Source organism: Scylla paramamosain, chromosome 24 (assembly GCF_035594125.1).
Source record: "Scylla paramamosain isolate STU-SP2022 chromosome 24, ASM3559412v1, whole genome shotgun sequence".
NCBI classification, from domain to species: domain Eukaryota; kingdom Metazoa; phylum Arthropoda; class Malacostraca; order Decapoda; family Portunidae; genus Scylla; species Scylla paramamosain.
Genome location: NC_087174.1, coordinates 8,602,501 through 8,627,500, shown reverse-complemented (window position 1 = coordinate 8,627,500; position 25,000 = coordinate 8,602,501). Strand labels below are relative to the sequence as shown.

Genomic DNA, 25,000 nt, shown 5'->3' with positions numbered 1-25,000 from the left:
CCTTTGTGTTTGTATACACACTACATCACCTGTCCACCACCACACCACCTGTCCACTACCACACCACCTGTCCACCACACCACCTGTCCACCACCCCACCTGTCCATCACATCACCTGCTCGTCTCACCTGGATGGTCGAAGGACTCGTGACGTCAGGAAATTTGCTCTGATGTAAGAACACTCAGAGATTCCCTGGTCAGCACGAAACCCGGCGGCTGAGGTTGAGGGACGAAGTTGACAAAGTTTGAAGGACGGTAAAGCTCAAGGTTGTTGTTTAGGAACCAAGTTCAGCCTGAAGTTGAGAGTCACGGTCAGAGGCTAAGAGCTTTGGTTCAGGGGACCGGCAAGACGCGGTAAAGGCGAGGCTGGTTTATGAGGGTTGAATTTTAAGCACACGGTAAAAACAGATGGTCGCCTTCAGGCTTGAGGGTTGCCTAAACCACAACACTTTTTTTTTTTTTTATCTTCAAAACACCAGTGAAAGTTTGAGTCAATAGTTGATAAAGGTTTGTCATAAAACACTGGTGTTATTGTTTAGAATCGATTTTACGAAATGCAATACATTCCCAGTAGCTGCAATGATACGCTCTTTCTTTTCTTCTACGGAATATCCAAGTACATTAATCCTTCAATGAATATAGCAACAATGAACAAATACGTGCTGTAATATTGAGAACAAGATGCATTGGTGCGCCTTAAAGTGGCGGGAGCTCAGGGGCAAGGTTGGCACTCTTGGAAATAAAAAAAAAATGGCATTATTGTGGAAAACAGTGAAGATAATTGGGGGAGAGGAACGGAACGGAAAAGAACTCGGTGGCAGGACAATGAGATGTGGACGGTAATCTCTCTCTCTCTCTCTCTCTCTCTCTCTCTCTCTCTCTCTCTCTCTCTCTCTCTCTCTCTCTCTCTCTCTCTCTCTCTCTCTCTCTCTCTCTCTCTCTCTCTCTCTCTCTCCAAAACTGCACACTCCTCCGCACACTTTCACTCCTCAAAATGCAAAGTCCGTCCCTCGCTTAAAAACAAACATTAAGCTGGAAGAAAAGTGGCTGGCCCGTCGTTTTGTTGATTCTGTTCCCCGAAGCTTCTTGATTGTGCCTCATTTTATTCTTGGCATTGTGTCGCTCCCTCTCTCTCTCCCATCCTCGCCCTTTGCTTTACCGTCATCTATTTTCTACTGTGTCCAGACGTGAGATGCATTTTGGTTCTGTCCAGGGGTCTGTCTAAATGCGCGCTGTGAATTAATTAGACGCGGAGCAGTAAAGTGGTTGTGGCCCAGAGCGTTCACCCTCGTCCCAAAACTAAGTGGAGTAAAAGGATGCAAACTGGAGGGAAGCAAAACAGGAAGAAAAACAAACGAAATTCCTCCTCTTTCAAATCCTGTTTTGTCTTTTCTTCCTATTCTTGCTTCCTCTTTTTCTACCGTGTTTTCTACGTTTTCTTTTTTCTTGTTTTGTTGTCGTTGTTGGTGTTTGTTGTTCTTTTCTTCTTCTTCTTCGTCTTCCTCCAAATCTTGTTTAATCTTTTCCTTTTCTTGTGTGTGTTTTCTCCACCGCTGTTCGTTATTTCTCTTCTTCCTCTTCTTTTCTTTTTCTTCTTCTTCTTCCTCTTCCTCTTCTTTCCTCCTCCTCCTCCTCCTCCTCCTCCTCCTCCTCCTCCTCCTCCTCCTCCTCCTCCTCCTCCTCCTCCTCCTCCTCCTCCTCCTCCTCCTCCTCCTCCTCCTCCTCCTCCTCCTCCTCCTCCTCCTCCTCCTCCTCCTCCTCCTCCTCCTCCTGCCTATGTCGGCTCCACTACAGTACGTGTACAGCAAGATATCAACAATACAGCTCAGTTTAACAGAGGGAGGAAAATAAGCAGATCGAAAGAAACAAAAAAAAAACTAATTTGTTGACAAACTGACACGTGCTTAAAATTTTTCCTGCGTCTCAATGAAAGAATTCAGGAAGGAGAAAATATCTAGATGGTATATGTGTGTGTGTGTGTGTGTGTGTGTGTGTGTGTGTGTAAGTTTCGTGTCGGCAGCCATGTGTTTCTCACGCCCGGAAGTCAAAGTAGTGAGGGAAGTTGGGGTTAATCTCTGCCACCACCACCACCACCACCACCACCACCACCACCATCACCACCGCTGTGTTCACCCGGCCTATAGACTAGACATCAGTCTCCACCAGACACAGAGTGCGTTCGTACGTGTTGTGAAGGCTCCTGCTGCGCCTCCCTCACTTCTTTTGTCTGTGTCCACATCAAGGAGGCGAATCTGAGGGAATTAGGTCAATCGGTCGTCCTTTATTTATTTTTGTTCCATTGATTTGAGTTACGTAAGCTTACTTAAGTGGAATGATTACGTGGTGCACTAGTTTCCACGTTACGAAAAGAAAATCCGTTATGTAATGAGGAAACAAACGCGGCACATTCCTTTTTTATACCGCAGTAAAAGGGAAGACTGTCCCACATTGCCCTTCATGGCTCATCGAAGAGGATAATTCCTGCTTCGTTCTGCGTTACGACTCACCGAAGACCACAGACAGAATTATGTCCCTTGAGGGAGCAGGGAGCGGTACGCAGGGTCCTCGTGAAAAGGGGTAAGGAAGACTCTTGGCTTGGAGACTTTTAGTACATTTTTCTTCCAGACAGTCCACACACGACCGTGGAAGGTGGCGGTAATTGGATGAGACTTTATTCAGGTGTCGCTGGGAAAGAGGAAAATGTGATTCAAGCCCTGAAATTGTGTGTTCACGTGTGTGATTGGATACGAAAAATGTGTGTGGCTGAAATGAAGTGAAAGCCAGCGTCACTTGAAGCCACCGCAACGCAAATGAAGAAAATTAAGTGAAACACTCGCCTCAACACAAGACTTACTGGTGTGCTCCCGTCGCTGTGAGTCTGCCGGGATGGGCACAGGAGGCGGCGTCAAGGCGGGGCGGCGTCTGATCAGGACACGACCGACTGGAAACAAGAGATTGAACAGTAAAAAAACACGACTCAAGAAATCTGGATGGGACTTAGACTGTGTAGGTGTGTGTGTGTGTGTGTGTGTGTGTGTGTGTGTGTGTGTGTGTGTGTGTGTGTGTGTTCACGTGACCATGCCTGAAAAATATCGCACCTTTGTCACGGTCGCTGAGGAAGCAATGTGGGTGACAGCAGCTAATGGGCACGTGTGGCGCCTCACTTTTCAGCCAATTAAAAGTGTAAGGGAGTGTTTGGTTGTCAGGCCGAGCGTGGTCCACACTGAAATTTTCCATTGACAACCACAACAGTATACACTGGAAACTGTGTGTGTGTGTGTGTGTGTGTGTGTGTGTGTGTGTGTGTGTGTGTGTGTGTGTGTGTGTGTGTTGGGGTGCCCCTGATTCATTGTTATTGTTGAGGTTTTGTTATCACCGATATAACGAATAATGTCCATCAATGACGAAAGTTTTTAGAAGTTCTGAATTTTATTTTGTTCCCCTCGATCGTATTTCATTGTTGATGATAGAACCGTGACATGTTATCGTCCTTCACTGTAATGTTGGGCTGTTCCTGCCGTGACGCTTGCCGGCCTGTTGGGATTCAGGCTCCACGTAGATAACGTAAACTGATATCAATTAGTTATATTTGAATTGTCTTATTACATGGGAACCGTTTCATTTCAACATTCGTCATATGCTGTATAATTTTAATTGCTTTCAAGCATCAGTTAACTTCCATTGTAACTCGTGCACTGTATGTCTAACTTTCCCACTCCCACCCGTCACGACCTGCTTGCCGCGTGCGCTGGGCGTGACGGCGTTCAATTGCTTCAAGGCTTTACAATGGCCTTTAAGGAAAGTTAGTAAAGTCCCGGAGCGCCGAGGGAACAGTGGCGGGAGTTTAGAGCGAACCCGCCCACTCCCCTTTCCGTCATAAACAAGCGAGTCAGGCCGTAAAGCAGACGGCGGGGAACGCGCGACGAACGAGCTGCGGGGCTTTGGGCGAGCGTCGATGTGTTGCGGTAATATATTTATCATGGCGCAGATTACTTGTTTGATGCACATTCCCATTAATAACAGGACGTGTATGTGTGTGTGTGTGTGTGTGTGTGTGTGTGTGTGTGTAAGGGCATTTAACAAGCTACACTATACACAGCCTGAGATACACTTCTTTGGCTACGTCTCAATCATCAACGTGTATTTACCCGGAATTATTTTTTCCACTTGTTAACACACACGCCTTGTCTCTTCTGTTATGTCAATCTCAGGTATCTGTGTGTCTAGAGGGGAAGCTGTACTTTTCTATGCCATTCAAATATCTCCCCTTTAACTTTTTTGTGTCCCAAGTATGTGTGTGTTTGTGTGTGTGTTTGTTTTAGCAGCAGACTAATTCTTGCCCACTCTCCTCCCCTGCAGATGGAGGCCCTGGTGAGGGAGATGCAGGACCCGGAAACAGGGGTGCCCATCCGAAGCCAGAAGCTCTTCCTCACTTCCATCCCATCCGCCTTCATGGGTGAGTACCGCCTGCTCTGCTCCCTTCACTTCCTCGTCCCTTACTCCTTCGTCTCTGTTTCCCTTCACTTACTCGTCCCTGTTCCCTTCACTCCTTCACTCCGTCTCGTCCCTGTTCCCTTCACTCCTTCACTCCGTCTCGTCCCTGTTCCCTTCACTCCCTCACTCCTTTGCCTCTGTTCCCTTCACTCCATCATTCCCTCGTTCCTGTTCCTTTCACTCCTTCACTCCCTTGCCCCTTATCCAGATCTTCCCATTTACCTTTCCCTCTTCTGGTTGAATTCTTCCAGTATTTTGTGTCAGTACGACTTGTTTTTTTTCTTCTCTTCCTTCTTGGTCTTGTTCTTCTTCATGTTCCTTGTTCTTTTTCTTTTTCTCCTTTCGTGCCTTCTCTTCATTTGTGATTCTTTCGTGCTTCTTTTTTCCTTCTAATATTCTCTCTCTCTCTCTCTCTCTCTCTCTCTCTCTCTCTCTCTCTCTCTCTCTCTCTCTCTCTCTCTCTCTCTCTCTCTCTCTCTCTCTCTCTCTCTCTCTCTCTCTCTCTCTCTCTCTCTCTCTCTCTCATAACGTTTCTATTACTTTTCCTCTCTTTAACAGCCTCCTTTGTTTCCTCGCCCTCGCCACCTCCCCTCACTGGCCTGTTCCTCACCACCCAGAGGAGCCGTGATAGACCCTGTACATATATTGACCTTCCCTATTCCTACCCTCGTGACTTCCTTCCCGAGCAACATCGAGCGGGCTCCAGGGACACCACAAGCCAGCCAGTCAGCCGTCCACTCTACCATTTGACCATTCTTAACGTGTGTAGGAACTAAGACGACTAAAAAAATAAAAGGAAAAATTTTAATGTTCTCAATTGAAGATCCCTATGAAAATAAGTAAATTGGAAAAGAAACCTAATCGTTCGTTTGTTTGTTTACGGAGAAGTCCTGATACTCAAAATGTGTTGAAGCTAATTTCATCTAACCTAACCTAACCTAGCCTAACTTAATCTAACCTAATCTAACCTAACTTAATTAGTTGTATTTGAAGTGTAATCCTCTTAAAGCTAACCTAACCTAACTCTAACCTAAATTCCAAGAAGTGAGAAGAAAGGATGAAATGTTTGTCTTTTTTTTCGTTTGTAACCATTGGAGGTTCTCTCTCTCTCTCTCTCTCTCTCTCTCTCTCTCTCTCTCTCTCTCTCTCTCTCTCTCTCTCTCTCTCTCTCTCTCTCTCTCTCTCTCTCTCTCTCTCTCTCTCTCTCTCTCTCTCTCTCTCTCTCTCTCTCTCTCTCTCTCTCTCTTCTAATGGAAGTGTATGAACGCACGGCGGTATAAGGGAGATCCTGGTCAGTGTGATAAACCGCCTTGAATGGGAGAGTAAATACGAACATCACAGCGCCAAAAGAAAGCTTGAAATGTGTACCTCTTATTGTTTCTGGCAAGTTATTAATTTATTTATTTTATCAGGAGAGTACGAACGCGCAACGGTATAAGAATCTTAATCAACGTGATATGCTTCCTTTATCGGGAAGGCAACGATAAACATTGCAACGCCAAAAGGAAGCTTGAAATTTTTATCTCCGTTTCTGGAAAGTGTATTTTTTTTTTTAGCAGGAATATATGAACGCGCAACGGTATAACGATCCTAGTTAACGTGATATACTTCCTTTAACGGGAGGCTAACTGTCAACATTGCAACGCCAAAAAGAAAGCTTGAAATGTGTACCGCTCTCGGTGTGTGGCGAGTGGAGCCGCTTTTTCTCAGCGGGAGTGTAGGAGCGAACACACACGCACCATAAAGGAAGTGGCGAGCGTGTTCCCTTCCTCCGTGCTTCGTGTGGATCGCTTTCTTTCCTCCGAGAGAACCTGCTGGCGGCGAGAACGATGTGGGGCGCCGTTCTCTGTTGCGGTAATGGAGGTGAAGGGCGAGCAGACGAGGCTGACGAGGGAGCCATGACGCCTGTTATTACTAGGTGGGTGTTGCTGTGCTGGGGAGAGGGATGAGCTGAGGAGGTGCTTGGGTGGCTAGGGTGCGGTGGTGTGCGTCTCTCTGTGTGTGGGCGTCAAGGGAAGGTGTGTTATGTGTTTGAGCGTGAGCCAGGTGCAGGTGTGTGTGGGAGTGTTGGAAGCGGTGTTGTTGGTATGTGTGGGCGTGAAGCAAATGTTGTGTAGGTGTGTTCAGGTGTGGATGGTGTTGTTTTGTGTGTCGGGAAGCTGGTATACTTAACACACCCTCACACCCATAACAAAAACAAATGAGTCACTGAGCACCAAGAGAAGCTGATAAACAGCTGAAAAGCTTCAATCTTTCCAGTACAATGTTTACAAAAGGAAAAAAAAAAGAGAGATTAAGAAAATCAGCTCGTAGAGAGAGAGAGAGAGAGAGAGAGAGAGAGAGAGAGAGAGAGAGAGAGAGAGAGAGAGAGAGAGAGAGAGAGAGAGAGAGAAGGGGGTTCCCTTGTCCCTCAGTTAAGCAGAAGTTCGTTTTCTTGAACATTTCGATATCTCTTCCCGACAAGATTCTATAGGCTGCAGCAGAAGTGATAGGGGGTGTTTTCATGGTTCAAGTGATAGTTCAACAAGGATCCTTCTTTTACAAAGGGAAAAATTCCTTTGAAATCAGGACTTAGCATTTTTTGTGGTGTTTGATAACCGACGACTTGAAGTGTTTCAAGTTCGGAGAATCCGGGCATCTCAAAAAAGTAAATTGGCCCTCCTTTTATTCTCTTTAGATTCCTATACTTATGGTTCTTTTAGGGAGTGGCAGGATGTGTTAGCTTTTTTTATTTGTTTTCCCCTTGGCAGGCTTCCCTTTACTTTAAAAGAGAAAAAAAATATGAAAGATAACCCTAGCGAGACCGTGAGGCGTCTAAGAATACGGACCGGAGACCGTGTCCAGGATGCGTTGAGATACAATGGCGTAAACATTGAAGGGATGAAAGGACGCCGTGTTGTGTGTCAGAGTGAGCCGGGAGAGTGTGTCTTGTAAGTGTCGGGTCATGCGTGACACTGCCTCTCTCACGTTACAGAGCAGCTGGAGCAGTGTGTGACTTTTTGTATGCGATGATATTTCTTTTAATTTGTGAAAAAAAAAAAAAAATTTCGTTTTATTTTTCCTTTTCTTGTATACTGATTCATATGTGCAGGGGAAGTGGCACGAGATCATTGTTGTCACTATTATCATCATCAGTGTGCATTACTGTCATTACTAAATTATTGATATTAAGATGAAATACAGTTGATACCTCCATGACAACGTTTAATACACATGTAACGCAACATTTTGTACCCGCTCGAGACCTGAAGTGTTGATGTTAAGTAGCTGGGCAGTACTGGTGTGCCGCGCTGCATACACACACACACACACACACACACACACACACACACACACACACACACACACACACACACACACACACACACACACACACACACACACACAAATGTTAAAACGCAGACCGGTGTATGCAGGACCTGGCAGCACAGTCCTCACGCCGCCATGTTCACACACGCCGTTGCACTCACGCCTCTCCCTCGCAGCGGCGCCACCCTCCGTGCACCACACTAAGCACTCTTCGTCTAGGTTCGTGCACGCCCTGAACAATCTCACGTCCGACCCACAAGCTTCGTACATTTGCAAGTGAAGCGTGACTGTTGCTTATAGAAAGAGAATAACAGTACGTATATAAATTGCAAACTCTATTGGAATATTAAACTTTTCTTCCTTTACTTTTTGAGGTTTGTTTATCTTCAACACCTGAGAGGCCATCAGATCTCCTGTTTGTCAGTGTTGATGTGTCTCAGAACAGTAATTATCTCACAATGTCTTGGATTTTTTCTTTTATTCATGCAAGAGGGGCACTGGCCAGGGGCAATAGAGAGAGAGAGAGAGAGAGAGAGAGAGAGAGAGAGAGAGAGAGAGAGAGAGAGAGAGAGAGAGAGAGAGAGAGAGAGAGGTGCCAGTGTCAAAAGAAAGGTCAAAAGGATCATCAGAATTGGTGGGTAAATGTCTTTAAACCTTCCTCTTGAAAGAGTTCACGTCATATGGAGGAAATACAGAAGTAGGCAGAGAATTTCATCATGTATTGATGCAGATACGCTTCTGACCTGGCTCTGGTGTCAGGTAAACGCAGCTGAGTTCTCCAGTTGATTACAAGAAAACGACAAGATCCTAAAAGATGGATGATGATGATGCCATATCCTTCTTGATTACAATGCCTTCTGAGTGCACGTAATGATATGAGAGTTAAGATTCATTGCAGTCCTTAGGGGAAGCGTTTGCACCGGCAGCACCTCAGACCGTGCAGCGTTGAAGGAACTACGCCATAACTAGCACTTTGTCTCGGCGGGGATCTAATGTTTCTTTTTAAGGAAGAAGCTTAGTACTTTGCCCGCCGGGATTCAAATCTTATAAATATTAGTCAGCCAAGATAAGCCCCTTTCCGAGAGGAGAAATCGGCGAGGCGAGGAGACGAGGACTCAGATAGGGAGCAGAATGGGAGGCGAGGAGGAAGTCGAAGATTGAACACTGATATAGTTATGGCGCCGGTTAGGGTTTGCGATACAGCGCTCTCTCTCGTCCAGAAATTGTCATGAACCAGAACCGAACTTGCAGCTTTCAGACGATGACCTAAGCGTTGTTTACCACGGAGCCGCCCGAGTCCTTGCCAGGAACAAATACCACGGATAATTAACATTCATACGATACCCTCCCGCCACCACAACGCCCGCTGGACTCGCTCTTATCCGCTACTTACTGCACTGTCAGATGCACCGGTCTTACAGCAGCACACCCGTAAATGTCAAGGCTTTCTATTTTCTGAATCAAAGAAGTGGTGTGCAGAGAAGCTAGAGAGACAGGCAGTGTACACAAGGTGGCGGAGGAAAACCATGACTCAGCAAACACAAGACACACCTCGCAGATAAAGCCACGAACCGCCAGTCCACGCAGAGGTTGTGTGCTGCTCACTGATCCCAAGTGAGTTGACGGCAGATTTCAAAATTGACGCGCGCGCTCGCACGCACGCACGTCACACACACACACACACACACACACACACACACACACACACACACACACACACACACACACACACACACACACACACACACACACACACACAAACCATTGCGAATCTAACCGTACAGGGTCGAAATAGCCATTATATATTAAAAGTCAGTGGTTTGTCATGGCTGACATTGTCTGGAAGTGTTGTCACCTTGTTCTCCAGCATCGAGTCATTAACATCCTCAATATTAAGATTTTTGGATATGGGATACATATTTCGTGAAAGATTCACGAGCTGCTTCAATAAGAAGGTTCTCGGGGAAGACGGACGCCGCGTGTCTGTTCTAAAGGCAAGGCTGTGAAGCCAAGCTGTGTTGCAGAGCACTGCGCTGTTGTCTTTCTGATTTTTATGCCTTTTACGTTTCACAACTAGCAAAGTAGCAGATTAATCAGTTTTTTTAATTTTTGTTTTGTTGCTTAACCTTCAGTTTCGCAAAACTACTTTTCGTATGTTCATACATTTCTAGCCAGGACGTCAGCGAAGCTCTGCTTCCTGTTGCGTTTTGGACATGTAAGTAGAAGTATAAGAAAAAAAAAGTGTAAAATTTATTCTCATATTTTCCCACAGACTCCTTGGTCTTTCCCATTTGTATGCAAAGGAGGCCAGCCAAGGATGAAAAAGGAAAGCCTGTTGGGCCTCGCCCGTGAAATACCACACCAGGAAAGGCAGAACACTTTACTCCATTGCTATTCATTATCATATTTATGAAAGGATTTATGATTAATAATCCCTCAAAAATTATCATTCACTAACTATTTAATTCGTAGAAAATTTTTCATAGTAAAAGGTAAACTATTAATGGAAAAGCCAACAGCGCTGAGAGGATCAGCCCGCCAGACCCCGTGGAAAGGAAGTGGCTGAGGCTTCCACGCCAGGTTCGGAGGTTGTGCAAATGTGTGTAATTTTGCTTGTTTTACGTGGCACATTGACACTCGAGGGCTGTGGTGTGCAGGTGACGCAGCCTGAATGAGAGACGGTGATCGGCACACACTGGGGCTGCGGAGGACAACTACGCTCTGAGTCGGTCTTGATGGAGCCAAGCACGCAGAGATTGTGTTCAAAGGAGAATAGAGAGAGATTAATAAAAAAAATATAAAAAAAAAAATAAGATAAGACGCATTCCGTCACGCTGAGACGCATTCCGTCACGCTGAGTTGGAGTCCCTCCCTCCATATACACAAGACGTAACCCATGCCTGAGTGGACACGTTTTGTGTGTGTAGACTACGAGTACATCTGAGAAGGGAGGACATATTAGTATATCGATGGAGACCGTACAAAATGTGTAATTACCCTCTATATGATGGCTGTTTTTACGAGGGTCGCAGTATGAATATTGAATTTTAGATTAAAAGTTTTGACTAGCGTTAGAAGAAAATAATTAGAAAAGGAAAGGTAAGGTAAAGACTTAAGACGAGGGAATAGCGGTTCATAAAGTGCCTAATTGAAAAAAAAAATTTTTGATATCGGGAAGACCTTCAGGTTCCCGGCAACCCGTTCAGAAGTATCTGAAAAATAAAGAGCTGCTTCCTGTGCACCATTTTGAAAAGAATTAGTGTGAGACATATCGGTGTAAAAACATAAATGTATAAAGGACTGAGTGGAAGCAAAAATTCATTAGAGATTTATAGAAGAATTGTAGAGTAACGACACAACTCAATTGAAATCCTTTAACAGCAGGTTCAAAATATGAAAATGAGATGACAAGTAGACACATTTTTACGAAACCCTTACTAGATATAGATAAATTAATTGATATACACTATTCAAAAATCTTATTGACGATAGTTTGAAAAGCTTTAGAAAAAAACAAAAGCCAAATACATAAGAGGTTGCATTGAAGGAACACTGTGCTGAGTGAGCGAAAATCAGAGACAACAGACATGCCACGCAGGGTGTTGTTAGCAGGGAGCCAGTGTTGAGAGTGACGTCAACGGAGAGACTCAGCTTCGTGAACTTTTCAGGGATGGAAGTCACGGAGGGCAAAGAAAAAAAAAATGTGAAGAAATTTAACATCTGACATAATTAAGTGAAGTGGATGGAGGAGAGGGAGAAAGGGACGAAAAAGCCTACTTTTGTTCATGGTTGAGTTTTTTTCCCGAAAGTTTGATTAAGGAGTTCAAGTTAAGAGAGGAAAGATGGCAAGAAATCATACAAAGACGGAAAAGATGGCGGGGGAAAGTGCCATACTGACTATCTAGAATGAGGAACAGAGGAAGAAATTTTAGATGAGGTGCCAGTTGTGATGAGTGGAAGAGGAATTCACCAGATATGCAACTCATACAGTCGTATAATTATTACTGTCTGTTCTTTCTTTCCTGCTGAGACAACTATGAGGCGTGACTACTCAACATGTCGGGTTTTCTTTATTCTAGATTGTGTATTATGTTGTATTGGAATAGGGAGAAGTCGTGCCCTTGAATAGCAGACCGGACTGGAGGAAACTCTTTGCCATTTCAACTCCCTGGAAAACTGTCAGAGGGACGCGTGGCAGATCAGAGAGAAGCTTCTGCCGTCCTCTCAACCTCCCTCCTCACGCACGCCTCGCCCGGAGTGTTTGGTGACCCTGCCCGCTGTCTGTTTGCTTATCTCTGACTCTTATTATGGTTGGCAGGTTCTATTGGTTTCCGTCAGCACTTTGCCACACACGGAGAAGATTGGCTAGTATGTAGTGCCCGCTGAGGAGACAAATGTGTGAGTACTGGTGATGCATAAGAGTAATTCATTGCTCTCTCTCTCTCTCTCTCTCTCTCTCTCTCTCTCTCTCTCTCTCTCTCTCTCTCTCTCTCTCTCTCTCTCTCTCTCTCTCTCTCTCTCTCTCTCTCTCTCTCTCTCTCTCTCTCTCTCTCTCTCTCGTGTGCAAGGTGAGCGCCCTTCGCCACACACGCACACACCGTCACGGACACAGTGGACTCCGCCCCTCGTTGCAGCGGCCCGCAGGTCACCCCCACTGGCTCCCACAACGCTACCCTTCCTCTCTTATTTTTACAGCGTCGCCGTCCCTTGTGGCGGCTGTTGCCACACCTGCGTGTTTGGTTCGGAGCGAGCAGTCATCTATGTTTAAGGGTGAGTGAGTGACGGACTCTTGAAATTAGCTACCAGCACGTCGCTCACCTCACTGCCTGCCTCGCATGCCACCACGCTGCTGCCTCCTAACTTGCGGCCATTACTCTTACTTTAAATCACATGAACTTCAGCCAACCCGATTACTTCAGGGTTGAGCTGAGAGAGGTTATGTCTGGTTAGGTTGTCTAATCTAATCTAACCTTACGTATCCTAGCCTAACCTAAGCTAAATAAACTCCTGCAATGTAACATAACCGTACCTTCCCCAAATGTAACTGGGATAGGTGGTCTTTCATGCGATCCTTTTTTTATTCTCTCTCTCTCTCTCTCTCTCTCTCTCTCTCTCTCTCTCTCTCTCTCTCTCTCTCTCTCTCTCTCTCTCTCTCTCTCTCTCTCTCTCTCTCTCTCTCTCTCTCTCTCTCTCTCTCTCTCTCTCTCTCTCTCTCTCTCTCTCTCTGTCTGTCTGTCTGTCTCTGTCTGTCTGTCTGTCTGTCTGTCTGTCTCTCTCTCTCTCTCTCTCTCTCTCTCTCTCTCTCTCTCTCTCTCTCTCTCTCTCTCTCTCTCTCTCTCTCTCTCTCTCTCTCTCTCTCTCTCTCTCTCTCTCTCTCTCTCTCTCTCTCCCTCCACGCCACACGTCGACACACGCCTCGGTGCATGCAGTCACGCTCTCTCGTCCCAACACGCCAGGGCACAGAGGCTTTGGTACGTGCCCTCCCCCAGCCACTCCTCGCCTCTGGTCTTAAAGGTGCCGAATCCCGAGACGAGCCGCAGTGAGCGTGGACGAAATGATCCAGCGTTTGGCGGCGATTGATGTGATCCGCTTTGCCTAAGACCAATCCGGGACGTTCTTAGGCAGAGTATGAATACCTTTCGTCACGCAGCGGCGAGTCTCCTTCTTGCTGCTGTGGTCTGAGCGTTTCCAAGCCCTTGTAGGAACATGTAAAGCATTAATTTTCCGTTTGTGGATGAGAGAGAGAGAGAGAGAGAGAGAGAGAGAGAGAGAGAGAGAGAGAGAAAACAGACAGATAAGCAAACAGACGACAGACACACAAGCAGACAAATACACAAACAAAGAGACGAACAGACAAAACAGACAGGCAAACACACCAACGGATAGACTCACAAGCAAACACACTGAAACAAGCGAACGAACAGACGAATAAAGGAAAAAAGGAAAAAAAAAAAAGACAAATACAGACAAGCAGAGGTCATAAACATCGAGCCATTATTTCAAAAGCTTAGCGAAGGTTTTCCGTGGGGCGATAATTTTTCAGTCACGCCACGGGTCGCCTCCAACCTGCGGTGTGTGTGGTGCTCGCTCCCTCACCTTCCTGCAAATAGCTTGTCTTCATAAATTATGGAAGTGTTCAGTGTAAAATAATTCAAGAGGAACAGTTTTCGTGGCTGCAGCTCCAGAGCGATAGAGAGAGAGAGAGAGAGAGAGAGAGAGAGAGAGAGAGAGAGAGAGAGAGAGAGAGAGAGAGAGAGAGAGAGAGAGCAATAGGCAGACAGAGAGACAAACAAATCAACAGACAGAAGGACAGACAGATGAAAAATCAAACAAGCAAATAGACACACACACAGACAGACAGACAGACAGAATGAAAACAGTTAGGTTGAAGCAACAAAATTTCCCTTCAAGATTAGCATGCGGCCCAGGGATGGAAAAGAAATGAGCCGATGAAATGCAATTTTCCAGCGGGGGAAGTTGATGGGTTTTTATGCCCCTTTTTCCCTCACGAACACCACCACCACACACCAAAGGAAGGGGGAGTGTGGAGGGGCAAGAAATACTGGTTCGCTAATTGATGCAGGAAAGCCACATGAAATACGGAGCAGGAAACGGAGTAATGTACTAATGAGTGTAATAAATTGCTGGTAAATTATGTAATGACAAGGCAAACTGGATTTAGGAGACCATCTGGCCTTACAAATGTGATGAGCAGGAGTGCCACGTGGAGGGGAGGGAAAGATTCATGAAATATATGATACCGTGGCATCCTGTGGAGACTAAGAATTGTAAGGCAAGCAATGGACGCGATAGGGGAGGTGTTGTTATGAGTCAGGTTTCCTTAATTAAATGTTGTCAAGGTGTGTGCCTCGGGTAGAATTTTGATGTGTCTAAATTAAATGAAAGATTGACTGAAGAGTGAAATGAAATACGGACTGTCGTGAAAAGAAATACAGATTGAAGAGTGAAATGAAAGACAGACTAAAGAATGAAATGTAAAACAGATTGAAGAATGAAACGACAGATTGAAGAGTGAAGTTAAAAAAAGACTGAAGAATGAAGTGACAGATAGAAAAATGAAGTGAAAGATTGACTGAAGTGAAATGAAAGACTGAAGAGTGAACTGAAAGACTGACTGAAGAATGAAATGAAAAAGATTGAAAAATTAAATGAAAGACAAATAAGAATATATTTCCATAACACGTTAATACCATAGAGTAAATTTCTATTTCACTTTTCATTCCTTCAAAAAAAAAAAAAAAAATGAGGACCTTGATATAGTGGGCCGATTTTACCAGATGGACGTGAATGTAAAGACTCGGACGAATTAAAAAATAATCATAACGAAATATCCAGAAAAATATCAGTGAGCTTACTGAAGAAAATTTTCCTTTCCAAATCAAAGCGGCTTTGTAATGAGGGCATGTTGAAGAAGCTGATTGGCTATTACACTGCCAGACTTGATTATTTGTGATTACCTAAACACACACACACACACACACACACACACACACACACACGCGCGCGCGCGAATTATAAAGACACAATGAGCGGCCATTATGGTTATTAATGTAGGATAGATGTGCAGTGTGGAGAGAGACTAGAAACGATCTAATGTTATCTGTTATTATTGTTGATTTATGTGTAGTTTCAGCAGCGCATATACGTACAAAAAATATTTGTACTGACTGGATTACAGACGCAGATAACACAGGCAATCATGTACGATTCATAAATTGCACTGGATCAGAGTATATATATTGATAACACGGTTTGCTGTGGAATACTGTGTTATACATTTAGCATAACAACATTGACACAGCAGCATTCCAGCACAATAACGCTGCGTTCTGACACACCGACAGACTTAACTCACCGACACACACTCACATTAGCGTAACATGAGGATAACAGAACACATCCACTCAGTGACGCACCAGCAAATCAACGCCCCAGGAATGCAACACAACCAGTGTCAATTATACAAGACTCATACAAACTAGACGGATATATTTAACGCAACAGTCCAGTAAATTAAATCACCACAGGGAATGTGAAAAAAAGAACTCTTATTTAATTACCTATGTTCTGATGAGTACTCATAGATATTTATTGGTAGCAAATTTGCTGATATCATGTAAGAACATAATGTTACAACTAAAAAGCGTAAATACACACACACACACACACACACACACACACACACACACACACACACACACACACACACACACACACACACACACACACACACACACAAAATAATTACCTATCTAGCAGTTTAAAGTTTTGCTCCCTTCCTCTCTCTGCGTAAAATAGAATTCCTGAAAGGTAAATGGTGGCAAATTTAAATGAAACTCGAAAATTGGCCTAAGTGATTCGGAAATTGCAATACGCGATATGCAGATTACTTCAGCGAGGCTCAAGATGGACCTTAGCGAGCGTGACTTGTGACTGCCCTCCTCTGTGCCTCCAACGGTACAATTATGGACAAATTGAGTAACCCCACTGTGATTAACGATTTTCCTCAAGTTTAAGTCCTCACATCTGCTTAGAACCCATCAGTTTATAAGTTTTATAAGGTCACCAACAGATCAGAGGACTTGAGATTAAGGTAAAACGCAAGTAATGTAGAATTAAGTGTAGAAGTTTACCCGTGTACGGACCACAATTATGCTTACTCGCTAAGCCCACCTGATTTAGCGTTGCGAGAAAATGTACTCTGCGGGAAGCTCGTGCCATTTTTCAGTTAGTTGATAGCACGAGGGTAGAAGAGCATAATATGAGTGGAAATCCTTTTACGACCACCTATGCGTTACATCATTAAGGGGGTATCCATTATATGCGTGTGAATTACTACCGTGAGTTTGCAGGTGAGGTGCGGTGAGTTACGTGCGGGAAAGTAGCAGCTTGTCTGGTAGCAATTCAATTACAACTGTGATTTCTTTTTATTTTCCTTTTGATTTTCTTGAAGGTATTATTTTGTAGTTATTCTTGTTACGCGTTTTTCTTTCTTTCTTTCTTTCTTTCTTCTTCTTCTTCTTCTTCTTCTTCTTCTTCTTCTTCTTCTTCTTCTTCTTCTTCTTCTTCTTCTTCTTCTTCTTCTTCTTCTTCTTCTTTTCCGTCCCTCTTGTTATTCTTTCCCTTTTATTTCTTCTTTATCATGTTAATTTTTGCCTTCTCCTCCTCCTCCTCCTCCTCCTCCTCCTCCTCCTCCTCCTCCTCCTCCTCCTCCTCCTCCTCCTCCTCCTCCTCCCGCTGGTAGTGCTATTGTAGCTACTGCTGGTGCTGTATTCAACATATTTCAAACACACACACACACACACACACACACACACACACACACACACACACACACACACACACATAAAGAGAGAGAAATGCATCGGGGAATTTGTGATTCTTTCCGACAGTTGAAGATAATTGATAAACCAAAATACATGAAATGAGAGAGAGAGAGAGAGAGAGAGAGAGAGAGAGAGAGAGAGAGAGAGAGAGAGAGAGAGAGAGAGAGAGAGAGAATTGTGTGTGTGTGTGTGTGTGTGTGTGTGTGTGTCTGTGTGTGTGTCCGTTCACCGTTGAAAAATCTGGACGCCAAACTTTCTCATGAGCAGCGCGTCGAGGAAACTTTACTTCGCTCTCGCATACTTGCAGCGTGTATCTTCCCCGGTGTTTGTTTTACCAGACTCGGTGCAAAGGTTGGCCGTGCTGTGGAGTTGTTTACAGCCTTTCATGGAGCATCCCCCCCGACAAGTCGTCCCGTTCATTATGTTACCACGTCTTTTGTTGGTCACGTAGAAATAATAAAAAAAAAGTTTGAGTGGTGTAGCTTATATAGCGCATCGTCACCGCCTTGTGTTGTTGTTACAGACATGTTGGAAGGGTCAGGATTTCATGTTTTCTAACCAGAGTTGAAATAAACTAGCGGAAGTGGCTTTTCCTTGACCTCGAAGCCATGTCGCACTAGTTTCTTTGGTTTTACGGCTTACATGCGTGCGATGGTCAGTGCAGCACCATCACCAATACACTCACGCGCCGGTATCAGACTGTAATACCTTTTGTGTTTGCTGCGCGAGTCAGACAAGTGAAGACAAGTGAAACTAGAAATACAACATAAATTAAGTGACTTTTTTTTTTTCTATCTGTCATAGAGGCTGGGCAGGGAAAAAAAAATATAGGAAAAAGATCTGCTATATTTGCCACACTTGAAACGTTAATTATGAAGAGATTTGCTTTCCCTTTTTTCCATTCTGTCCAGAAATATTTTGCTTTAAGTTTCTTTTTTCTATGGCGAACGAACACTGCTCTTTCATTACCACAAACAAACCGGGGCGTTTTGTAATCCAAGGAACACTTTATGGGTCTCCAACCTCGCCATGAAAATTTATAGTTTCCTCCTGATGTAGAAAAGTATGAAGTATAACGGTATGTGATCGTAGATGAAGATCCTTGCTGTCCTGATGTCCTGGGTCACCTGGGAACGCGCTTGGCGATTCCTTCCAAACGCTTCTCCATGACTTCCTGATAATGCATAATATACGTTTTGCTGACTGTGAATTGCTGCAGCAGTTTTTCAGCGGAACCACAGCGATTTCTATAACGTTTTACAGATGTTTCCAGATGCTGACCATTATGAAAAGTACCTACCTGCAGTACGGCTCTAATTATCAGGTTCACAATGTTCAGTACCATCTGCGTCGCCACGGCAATAAACAGTGCGTGGGTACGTGTGTCTGGGTCGAGGGAGCCAGAGCGTGACGGCCATGCTCTTTGTTAAAGGCGCTGAAAGTTTTTCGTTAATATCTCACAGTGCCGCCACTCAGGGGAGGTGCTTGGCGAGGCAGGTTAGGGCGCCGCTTTGACTGTCACCTGCTGCCACCTTAATTACCGCCCCACTCACAAGTGCCTTGATCCCAGACTTAATCCTTTTTAAAGAGGCAGGTTAATGAAGATGCTGGGAGCTGCCAGGTGTGGAAGTGTCTGGCGCTGACGAGCCAGACGCCTCAGGCCGCGACGCGCCGGGCAAATGGAGCTGCCACTCCACCGCCCTTGCTGCACTGGGACGTTTTTCCTTACATGGTCTCTGACACGTTCAGCTATTTTTCTTTTGCTCGTGTATAATAAACAAGGACAGATTTATACACTTGCATTTTTTTCCATGCAAATGACTGAATGGAATGTAATTGCATTTTTCTCTCTTTTTCTTCAAGTGAATTTTATGAATGACAATTTCGGTCTCTTTTGCAAGAGCAGAGAGCGGCAGTGTTGCAATATTGCAGTGTTAATGTATCACGAGTGTAATCCACCAGTGAAAGCAGTGACTGTTGACATGTGTACTAAGAGCTGTTATTCTTTTCTTTCAGGATACGACCTCATCGAGTGGCTGTTGGAGCGTCTGGAGATAGAAGATTCAGGTAAGACAAGGTGTTCGAGGCTCAGGGGTCTCGAAGAGGGAGGAGGAGGAGGAGGGAAAAGAGAAACCGTGGGAAGATGTGTTGTTGGTAGTGTTGGTAGGGAAGGATGATAAATTATTTTGAAGTAGGCGTTGTACATGGTGTGAGGAAAAGAAGTGGAGGAAGAGGAGGCCCTTGAAGTGAAAGGCTTGCGATGTACTTACATGGCAAGAAAATGTTGTAGGCTTAGCTTGTCTGGAAGCCACTCCCCTGCCTGCATTCTCCCTTCTGCGAGGCAACTGATTGGTCCACTGTTGTCATCTCCTTCCCCCTTTTTTTCTTATATTTGTAATAACTTTGTGAAGTAACCTTGCTCAAAGCTTATTTTTTTAAAAACATCAAAACGAAAATAAAATTGTGTGACTGTCTACACGGGCAAGTTCTCAGTAGCGCGTGGACAGTCATGTAAATGTGTATGTAATTAATACTTTGTTTCTTACCACAGTATTTGAGTATTTTGATGTTATTATTGCTTTTGTATCGATATTTCAGAACTCAGAATACGGCAAGGCAAGTGATAAATTGACTTTTAAGTATCTTGCATAATAAGAGGAAAGAGGAAGCAAGAACAATGAGAGCACCAATCACCCACCCCGCCGAGGTAGAGGCAGGGGCGTGGCTTCCTGATGAGTTTAGCTCGCAGCGAATAGTAGTCATGCGTGCAAGATTGAGGATGGACCACAGTTTTCCTTACTCCTAGTTTATCGTCATCATCTTTTTTCCCCGTGTTCATGAATTATCGAGCCGCTGATCCTCACTTGTCTTCTACATCTACTTACCTAAGACACCTCTCTCTCTCTCTCTCTCTCTCTCTCTCTCTCTCTCTCTCTCTCTCTCTCTCTCTCTCTCTCTCTCTCTCTCTCTCTCTCTCTCTCTCTCTCTCTCTCTCTCTCTCTCTCTCTCTCTCTCGTCATCCGTTATTCCTGAAAAACTGCCTCACCATCTCTTCCAAATCTGCATGAGAAACGACGAGAGAGAGAGAGAGAGAGAGAGAGAGAGAGAGAGAGAGAGAGAGAGAGAGATCGTCACCATTTGTGATTTAATACCCACCACCATCACCACCACCATCACCACTTTTGACAGGCACCAGTCACGCAGCCTCTTCACGCACGTTTCCCCCTGTGTCGGTCTTGGTGAGGTGGATCATTAGTGTTGCCATTACCTCTGTCACTGCCGCATTAATCATAATTACTGCCATCATGAATATCACTAGCTCTCGGCACCACTACGCTCTTGGTAATCATGTCAGGTAACAGCATCACTGACACTGCGACCACCATTACTGTTACCACCAGAGAGAGAGAGAGAGAGAGAGAGAGAGAGAGAGAGAGAGAGAGAGAGAGAGAGAGAGAGAACAATGTAAACTGATGATGGATGATGTGTATGTTTTCAGCCGCAGTTTACAAGGAAGGTGAGGTGAAGGCGAAGGTACGCAGACTGGGGAGCAGGACGGGGATGGTGGCGGGCAGGGTAGGATGGGAGCGAAGAAGGGGCGGGGTGGTGGCAAGGCAGGGTAAGGTGGGTAGGAGGAAGAGCAAGGTGGTGATTTTTCTTCATAATGAGAGCGTCTTTCCCTAAGCGAAGAGTACACGAACTGAGAAGCTTATGAAGGTGTTGTTAGGTCATGCGTTACTTACTCGCGATTACAACCCCCCTCCTCCTCCCCGTTACCGTATGAGGAGATGGCGAGGGAGGTTTCGTGAAATTATGGTAATGGTAGTAGAAGAAAAGGTATGCAAAGAGAAAAATTAATAAACAGAGGTAGTAAGGAAGAGAGAGAGAGAGAGAGAGAGAGAGAGAGAGAGAGAGAGAGAGAGAGAGAGAGAGAGAGAGAGAGAGTGGAACATCTCCGATTAAAGAATGGAAAGAAAGAAAAAATGCCGAGAGAGTGAGAGAGAAGGAAACGAAAGGAGATGAGATGCTGGAGAAAAGAAGAAAGGGAGAGGAGAGGAAAGAACGTGAATAAAATAGAGTTGATGTGTCCTTTGAAGTCTTAATACGATTTATAGAATCTCCAAAGTTTTCCACAGACCAGTTAAAATTCATAAAGTTTTCGTACCGACGTTTCCACTCAATGCTCTCTCTCTCTCTCTCTCTCTCTCTCTCTCTCTCTCTCTCTCTCTCTCTCTCTCTCTCTCTCTCTCTCTCTCTCTCTCTCTCTCTCTCTCTCTTCCACTTCTTTGTTTCCTCTGTTGTTAGGTGTCGTTTATTTCTTATGCTTTGGGAGACTTGAGATTTGTGTGTGTGGCGAGGATAGCCTTACTGTATTACTTGTATTTTGTATGCTCTTGATAAACAAACGTAATTGAATGAAAAAACAAACGTAATTGAATGTAAAATGGGGAGAGAGAGAGAGAGAGAGAGAGAGAGAGAGAGAGAGAGAGAGAGAGAGAGAGAGAGAGAGAGAGAGAGAGAGAGAGTTAGGGGTTAACGCCAGGCTGTATGTAATCAAGAGAAAGATTTCGCGGCATTCATGGCAACATCACCGGAGAGAATTACAAATGAGACCTTGGGAGTAACCCTGCGCGGCCAAGGAAGTCCCGCCGCCTGGGGATTGATACAAAACACCACTTCGCTTAATGGGACGGAACACGGCAGTCGTTTGTTTCCCCCAATTATACATATTAACCAGACTTGGCTTACACACTTCCATTTGTGTACTATGTAACTAGGGTCTCCTTCCTCCCACTAGACTAGAGAAAGATGAATAAAGAGGAGTAGGGGGGAACTGATAATGATGATAGTAGTAGTAGTAGTAGTAATAGTAGTAATAGTAGTAGTAATAATAATAATGATAATGATAATAATAATAATAATAATAATAGTAATAATAACAACGACAATGGTAATGGTAATGGTAAAGTAAGCAAGGTGTGTGGTGGTGGACAGGTACTTCTGTAATGAATGTGCCACAATTCATCCTCTTTCAAGTTCACTGAGGCGACGGCGTGACGTATCAGGGAGGTAATTTCTCTGTAATGGTGGATGTGAGCTCACAAAGGTATACCGGCTTTGTTTCATCCATCAGGACTAATCAAATACCGTAACAGCTCGCTGCATTCAACAAACTTGTTCTTTTATTTTATTATTTCCTATAGTTTTGCTGATTTCTTCCCGTACACTGCCTCCATTGCTATTTTAACCTATTTAACCTTTTTAACCACAGTACGCGTACTGTGGTTAAAAAGTGAATAGGTGATACCTGGTAGAATCTGAACTCTTTACATAAAAATGTAACTTTCTTTTTCGAAAATTTACTAGTTTTGAATTTTGAACGAAATACTATTCCTGTGTTGAAGGCGTGTGTAGTGACCAATAAGATAGCCCTGCAGTCTTTGGGGAGTCTTTAAAACCACTGCTGAGTTGAATGGTCGCTACTCTCTGTGATGAAAACAGTTTAATACAGTAAAATCTCTCTTATCCGGCATCAACGGGACCGCCGACATGCCAGATACTTGAATATTGCCGGATACTTGAATAGAAGTGAAATTATGTCCACAATCACCACCCTACACTCACGCATCTTACCATAACAAAGATCAGCTGATCTTAATCAGCAGCTGATCTGATCAGCTGCTCAAGTGTAAGCACAACATGCTTCCTCTTTTCTACAACTTTAGGCATGATGAAGGCGTCAGGCGATAAACAGTGCACACGCGGGACGGGACTGAGTCACTGAGTAAACACAGTGCAGTGGGCTGCGGGTGACGCGAACAATGCGCTCTGGTGGCGAGGGGACAAAGTATGCCTCGCGCGGGAATTTTAATCGATTTTATGAGTACACATTGATTTTTTATTGATTTTAAGGCTCGGGGAAAAATGTGCCGGATACTTGAAGCTGCCGGATACTCGAATGCCGGATGAGAGGGATTTTACTGTACCTCTGCCGGTAAGTTTATGGTCGGCTACATCGCTCCTCGAACCTGTACCTGTGCCTGTTGTGAGGCCAGGCAGGGACTCCACCTCAGGGACGAGACTTGCAACTATAGTCATCTAGTTTATTTCACAACAGGATAACACAATACATTTAAAATTTTTGGTGCAGACGGCGACTCAGCAGAAATGTCATTGTAACACAGCAATGTTTATGAGGAAGTAATGTATTGTAGTACTAACATTCCCTCATTGCCTGGTTTGATGAAGGCACTACCAAACAAAAGGGATATTATTAACTCACGAACTTCAAACATTCCTTGAAAACCCTCGCTTGATGTATTTCAATGGCATTACCGAGCATGTTTTACTGGTGTAGCATAATTCTTTGTTGTTTGCATAAATTAGTAGCCGTCAGTGTTAATATGTTGGCGCATCACCCATTACATTAGAATATGATGCCCTGGTTCACTGTTGTGTGTGAGAGAGAGAGAGAGAGAGAGAGAGAGAGAGAGAGAGAGAGAGAGAGAGAGAGAGAGAGAGATTCAGCATTCTCCGTATTATCAAATTATTTTTGTAGTTAACCACAAAATAAACATTATGTGCAAACAAAATTTGTTTGTGGCTAAACGTGTTGATACATTCTATGTTACTGAACTCCCTGATGCACCTCAGGGGCAGCCTGGCGGTGGATTTATTCCTCCACGATCGGAAAGATGCAATAACTGCCGCTTTGATCATAAGTGTAATATCTGGAACCTCTTTTTCCGTAGAATTTTATGGAAAGAAATAATCTCTCACGATCTCCACTATTTCTTCTTTTTAATTGGAGAACTATTTTTATTTTTCGGTTCCACGAAGTCTTCTCCAAGGAAAACAACGTAAATTATTTTTTCTGTCTTCCTTAAATATTGATAGATGGTGCGTATTGTAGGCTGCAGAGAGACCCCGGGAGGCCCTCGTGGTGCAGGTGGCCCTTCGCTTCACGGTTTCTGGGAAATGCTGGACTAGGGAGGATGTCTGTATTGCTTCCTTCCCGATATTTGGTATCGATCACCCGCCACGTAGCGATGAATCAGCGGCGACACACATCAGGCGTCGCTTTTGCAGCACAACAAATGAATCATGGAATGATTCGTTGTGCCATCCTCGGGAAAGCGAAAATAGTGTATGACGCTTTCTGGCACAGAAGTGATACTTTCAAGTTGTGGGTGCACTTGATATATATATATATATATATATATATATATATATATATATATATATATATATATATATATATATATATATATATATATATATATCAAGAGAGAGAGAGAGAGAGAGAGAGAGAGAGAGAGAGAGAGAGAGAGAGAGAGAGAGAGAGAGAGAGAGAGAGAGAGAGAGAGAGAGAGAGAGAATCTTTGGCAGTGTGGAGCAGCGGGGCTGCCTGTCCTTCCTCGAGAATATATTACATTGCTTTGCATTTGTATCACAATATTCTTATTGTGATTTAAACTTGTGACAGGTAAATTTGTCTTATTCCAGGATTTTGCTTCCTTGCGAAAAACCGTGCAAATTTTCCCATCGTTGCATGTTCTCGGAATGTCCAAAGAGGATCACAAACCAAAACGGTTTCAGTAAACAACGTTTGCGTGTGTTGCAGATAAAATCATTGAGTTTTTTCTAGGAACTCTTCTCATCTCATTTAGGTGTTGCCATGCTCATATTTCTTACAGTGTGAAAATAGTTATTTGCCTTCAACATTTTCATGTTTTACATATTCATTCGCTTTTTTTTTCATTGTATTGTAGTGACCAGTCAGCTTCATTCAGTGGAGACAGATTGGTGATCTTCATAGACATCAATTGTATATAAAGAAGTCACAAACA

At 44.1% G+C, this 25,000-nt stretch overlaps 1 protein-coding gene across 13 annotated transcripts in view; it reads left to right on the top strand.

The window, feature by feature from the left end:
- LOC135112688 (uncharacterized) overlaps positions 1 to 25,000 on the top strand; it is a 167,618-nt gene that overhangs the window by 83,411 nt on the left and 59,207 nt on the right. For all 13 annotated transcript variants that reach the window (XM_064027344.1, XM_064027346.1, XM_064027342.1 and 10 more), the window contains exons 3-4: positions 4,360 to 4,456; positions 19,167 to 19,217. In XM_064027344.1, coding sequence (XP_063883414.1) covers positions 4,360 to 4,456; positions 19,167 to 19,217 — 148 coding nt within the window. The remainder of the gene's footprint in view (positions 1 to 4,359; positions 4,457 to 19,166; positions 19,218 to 25,000) is intronic.